General features: G+C 39.0%; 1 protein-coding gene across 1 annotated transcript; it reads right to left on the minus strand.

The window, feature by feature from the left end:
• Positions 1-206: 206 nt before the first annotated feature.
• Positions 207-5752, minus strand: LOC131609765 (nitrate regulatory gene2 protein-like). Its single transcript, XM_058881557.1, has 4 exons — positions 4128-5752; positions 3752-3936; positions 2612-2835; positions 207-1235 (listed from the first exon to the last, which is right to left on the minus strand). The coding sequence occupies exons 1-4, from the start codon at positions 5485-5487 to the stop codon at positions 449-451; spliced, it is 2556 nt and encodes an 851-aa protein (XP_058737540.1). The 5' UTR covers positions 5488-5752; the 3' UTR covers positions 207-448.
• Between the last annotated feature and the right edge of the window lie 248 nt (positions 5753-6000).

A 6000-nucleotide genomic window follows, 5' to 3' on the forward strand; every position in this document is an offset into this window, starting at 1 on the left:
ACTATTTAGCTTCAAGTCGGTATCATCCTAAACTATATAGCATACATATAATAAAATTATAATTATAACTTGTTTTTGATAGAAAAAAAATATCATCGGCATATAACTGCAGAGATTAATCCCTTATATCAGAGAGAATCGCAATGGACAGTAAACACTGTTGTGTGTCCGACTCGGAAAAAAAAGGATAATGAAACCTTAAAGTATATTGGCTATAAATAATAATTTATTGATATATTGAAATTTGCAATCCTTTGATACAATAAACCAAGAAATTTTCCTGTACAATAAGAAAATTCCCTTTTACAACAAAATGAGTGGAAAGCCACAAAATTCTTCATATTTACATTTCTTCAAAATTATAATAACTCAAAAATATTACAAGCAATAAGAGCTTGCCGCCAAAAAAATCCCCAGCCCTTATAAAGAACTTTAAATTATGTTGTACCTATTTGATGGCGTACGATCGAGTACACACCGAGTCGAGAGCCTCGGTGAACAACGAAGAAAAACTGGTCAGTGCTTGAAAGACTCCGGGCAAGCCTGTCTGTAGGTTGTTGAGTGTCATTGCTCGTGTTACCTCAACGGCTTTCGAATGCTTCATCATTTCATCTTCAACGCGCCTTTGGCATGTTGCTAGTTCTAGTTTTTTCTCGGCGAGTGGATCGCGCGCGTCTAAACCTTGTCCGTTATCAGGCGCGGAGTCAGGAAGGCTAATCCCTACCAAAGAATACGAACTGTAAAACTTTCTTTCTATATTCCGTACAGACGAAGCCTTTTTCTCGAGTTCCTTGGAAGCGTTCTCGGTTCGCTTCTTTATCTTGAGCTCTTCGGCTTGCTTGGAAGATATCACATGGACAACATTGATAAAGCTCTTGATGGCTTCAGACGCAACGGTATCAGGGACACGGTCAAGTGCAAGCTTCCAGTCGTCAAAAAACATGTCAGCACCAGAGTGGTCCACCCTGTTGTTGACTTTATCGTTATCAACCGGCATAAGACTAAGCTTAAACCAACCATGTAGGGAAAGAATAAAGTCCCGTTGAAATTTTATAAGGCGACAAAAACTCGAGTGCCAAGCCGAAACAGCGGATTCAAGGTCACGAGTTGCCTGTCTGTGCAGTTCAGAAGTTGAATCGCCTCCTCCCGATCTATTCACCAGGCCGCGAACTTGCTGAACTATGTTGCTTTGGACTTCATGGTACTGATGCATTGATCTCCACATATACATCATTCTACATTTATCATATCACAAATTCAAAAACATAATAAGATAATCTATGAGATAAATAAAAATTGCATCACAAGCTCATAAAATTTCATTTATAAAAATAGTTTAGAAATTTGGAAACAGGACAGCGATACTGACACGTTGACACCGACACGTCAACACCAATAATAATGTTAACAAATGAAAAATTAAATGTAATCACAAGTATCAGTGTCGGTTTCGGACACCGGCACTGACACGGGCACATCTTATTCAAAGATGTCGGTGCTACAGAGTTAGAAACAGCTAATGAGTGTTTTGTACCTTAGTTACTTACTTTAACAAACTACCTAACCCATGAATAAATTATTAAATTTTATTGAAATGGAGCCAAAGGGGACAACATAACATCTTGACAGGTGCAGTGGTGGCCCAAGATTTGAATATATAAGGAAAGAAACAGTTGGACAGTTTGGTACCTAGAGGCACATGCCATTACACTGCTTATGAGGCAGGTAGCATAGCAGAGAGGTAAGTTATAAATAATGCTTTCAACTACCACACAGAATTTTCTTCCACACGAGATAAGTGAGGGGAAAAAATTTGAAAATATTATCAACCTTTTATAATATTTTAAATTTTTAAAATCATCACATTCCACCATCTTTTGCACAAATTCGGGCATAAATATACGGACACCAGAAACACGATACTGACCCGTCGACACCAATAATAATTTGAAAAAATGAATCAATTAGACGTAATCACAAGTGTCGGGGCTACAGAGAAGCAAGGAACAGTATGATTCTAAATAATGGAAACATAACTAGTGAAGTCTCAAAATAACATTTAATTCATAAAGGGACACAACAAGATCAAATTTGCAGGATTTCTTTTAGCTTACTATATTGAAAATTTTGGGGCCCCATGAATCTATTAAAGTCCATTCATTTTAAGTAGTAGGGACAGTTTAGTGAGATTCTATATGTTTCAATTGTTTTCAAATTAGATGAATGTTAATCACCACTGTTCTCTTGTTGAAATATGATAAAACCCGTTAGGATAAACAACTGAATTAAGCGTTTATCATATAAGTGCTTATGTGTAAGTTATTTCTATAACAAAAGACAAAATGAAGCCGAGCTATTTTCATATAAAATAGCATCAGTTGTTTTCATATAAGCTGGTACAAGTTGTTTTCATAAGCTATATTGAAGAGTGAACGGACATGTTATAAGTTCTTTTCATCTCTCTCGGCGAGTCTTATACTCTTACAAGTGTTTATAACAATAGATAAGTCAATCGAACATGCCATTGATTCTATTATACAGGAACTTAATTATTTATCAGTACCAAACATTAAACATAACAGTAAAACAAATGTTGAAGAGGCGTACTTACCCATGACAGAGCTCAACAAGCTGAGGAACAAGATCGGAGTCTCTTAGGCCAACAATAGCAGTCGAGGTGGTAGACACCGCTTGTGATGTGACAACAATTAGCGACTGCAGCTTATTTATGGAAGTCTTGGTTTTGAATATCTTTGCTTCATCGTCTCCTTTGTATTCCTGACTCTGCAGGGCTGACAATTTCTTTTCATGTTCAATCTTCACACCTTCTCTAGACTATATTCAATAAGAATTCGTAGAACGTGTTAGCATATACATATCTGGTTCGCAAATCGTATAGTTTTAGCCTTTTAGCCAAAACAAAAGCAACAAACTTCAGTTTCGTAAAATGAAAGCTAAGTTGGAAATAACATTTATGCGACTTCAAGCATTTTCTATCAATATCCTACCTAGGCAACACTTTTTTCCTTTGAGTGTTGTAGGAAATATGTAGCACCAAGACTTAACATTGAAGCCGGTAATACTTCTTTTCTTTAGTAGGGAATGAACTATGTCGCAGCGCACCGACCCTTTACATCGAAGGCATGTCAGGTGTCCGCACAGACACATATAGTTACATTCAAATATTTAATTTTTCAAAGTATTACCGGTGTAGACATCTCACCGTTGTTTCAGGTGTTTGAGTCTGTGCTTCATAGGTGGAATGTCAAAAAGCAAACTTATTTTTACGGTAACTATAACCATATATACAAGAGACATAACTTTGAGTAACTTTCTCAACAATAACAACTATTTAGAAAAGAAGGGAATTAGAGTGTAGAAGTACAAGACAAATAGGTGGATCTAACAAGAAATGAAAAGATGAAAGCTGTGTAAATGTGAAACTGAAAAGACATCATAAGTGTTACATATCTAGCATTATTAAAAACAAAATCCAGAATAAAAAAGGTTGGCCGGTTGGTCCCAACCAACCAAACATTAGGGGCTATTTTGGTCAATACACAAGGCAAGAAAAAAAAAAGGGAAGAAGATGGAGGATGTCATTTTCACACTAAATAAACAGTCAAATTCTGCTGTGACCTTACGCTACCGAAATCCAACAGCACACTGCACTACACTGCATAGTGCATAGCCTCACTCATTTCATTTTCCTTTACTCTTTCACTGTCTCAAAAAATGGCTAGAAAATTACCTTGACTTCATCATAGAGCTTCTTCTCCCAAGCCAAAAGCCGTTCTAAAGACGAGCAGAGACTCTTCAGACCGCCCGGTTCATCCAAAGAACCAGGTTCGAGCCGGTACTTCACCGCCAAAGGTGGTTTTGAGGTCCAAGTTGAGCTCAGGCTGCTCAATAGACTATTTGAGTGATACACAGTTTCTGCAATTAAAGATCGAATCAAATCGTCGAATTCAAATCTACCAATAACAAAGATAAATACTTGAAAAATTAATCAAATTTGTTCGATTCAAAGCAATTAAAACTAGCCAAGAATTTCCTATGAATTGTAATAAAAGAAACATGGATAAAATTGAGAGAATGAATGAATGAAATTGAAGATTACTACTCACTCCTCAATTGCCTGAAACTTCGATCAAGCTGAGCTTTACTAATCTCAAGCATCTCAGAAACTTGATCTCCAGCAACAGCAGCTTTATCGAAATTCTCCTTAATCGAATCCACAATCTCCTTCAAATCTCTATGTCTCACAACCATTTTCATATCAATTACCCCTTCACCCGTCGAAGAAGACGATGCTACATCGTCCGATTTCCCCACCGCCGCAACATATCCCTTTGCAGCCGCAGACGATGACCCGAAATTCGATCTAGTCCCAATCTCAGACCTTGACTCAACATCCCCATCAACCCCATCGTCATCTTCTTCATCCTCTTCGTCGTCCTCCTCGGAAGATGAAGTTGTGCTGTAATGATCTCCCCATTCACTACACTCAACTTCCTCTCGTTCCGTCTCCGTGTGTTGTTCATCCAAATGATGATGACTAGGATTCTTCTGAACCGTTGCGAGTTTTCTGTTGAAGTAATCATACTCTGATCTCTCAGAATCAAATCCTTCTACTTCATGTGCTGTTAGATTAGGATAACGTTGTTGCTGTTGTTGTTGATATGTTTGTATTTGTGGCTGTTGAGGTTGTTGTCGTTGTTGTTGTTGTTGATGTTGTTGCTGAGGTTGTTGTCGGGAATAAGGAATTTCACTATTTCGTGACTTGAAAGAGAATTGTGAAGTAGCATCTTCTTGGTCGTGTTCGTGTTCGTGCTCGTGCTCTCGATCGAAGTAATCGGAGCCCGGTGGCGGTGGAGGAGGAGGGTAGAAATTCTCCCAGTTCCAAACTGAGGAAGTTTGAGAAGGGGTGGAAGAGTATGTAGAGTGTGCTGTAGGGAAGAAACCCGGAGCAAAATTGTTGGAGAAGTTGCTTCGAGGTGTAGAAGAAGGGCTTGAATCGGAGAGAATGTGAGGGAGCTTCGGAGCCGGTGGTTTACGGCGGCGAGGGTGGTGGTGTTCATTTGTGGATGAAGAGAGAATGTGAGGGAGTTTTGAGGAGGTTATTGTTGGAGAAGGTGAAGGTTGAAACGGTTGCTGCGGCGGAGGACGGTGGTGGAAGGAAGACGGTGAAGGAGACGGTGGTTGTGGTTTTGGTGGATGGTGGAACGTTTTTGTGGCGGTGGTGGGGGTAGGGGTGGTTGTTTTATGGTTGATGAACACGGCGGGGGTGTTATCGGAGACGGAAAGAGGCTCACCGGCGGCGAATGTAGAGAGAGCAGAACCAGTGAGGCGAAGTGAACGGCAGTAGTCGGAGTGTGCAGCGGCGAGATGGTGACGCGCGTAAACAGCTTCCTTCATGAGACGGCGACGGTCTTTGCACCGCCGTACAGTGTCTTCGTTTTCCAGCTTCGACGCCGCGCAACCCATACTAAACCAAACTTAGAAACGGTGGCGCGTGGGTGTTTATGTTATCGCGCGTGGTTTTATTTTTAAGGAGGAAGTGAAGGAAAAGACATTGTAGTGAGTGTTGCGAAGTGTTTGGTGTTTGAAGTTGTTGAAGTGTGTTTTAGTTTCAACAAGTGCCAATTTTTTAGTTGCTTTATTTGATTTTCATCGACTATGTTTGTATTTGGTGGATTTATTTATTTATGTATTGTGGTGAAATAAAAGAAAGGTATGATGGTGGATGAATGGAGAAATAATAAATTTTCAATGGTGTAATGATTTTTGGTATTATTTTATTTGAAGTTTTAAGAACTACTGATGTGGAAAGTGTTGGAGCTTTTAAGCCAAGATTGTTAACGCCAATTTCATATTTTTTGTTTTGTTTATAGTACCTAATAGGGCGACGGTCATATATTTAGTTTTCCTTTAGCTAAAAAAAATAGAGATTAATAAAGAGGTGTGAAAAACTGTTGAAGATAGTGTGGTGGATGATTT

The sequence above is a fragment of the Vicia villosa genome, linkage group LG6 (genome assembly GCF_029867415.1).
Source record: "Vicia villosa cultivar HV-30 ecotype Madison, WI linkage group LG6, Vvil1.0, whole genome shotgun sequence".
Taxonomy (NCBI): domain Eukaryota; kingdom Viridiplantae; phylum Streptophyta; class Magnoliopsida; order Fabales; family Fabaceae; genus Vicia; species Vicia villosa.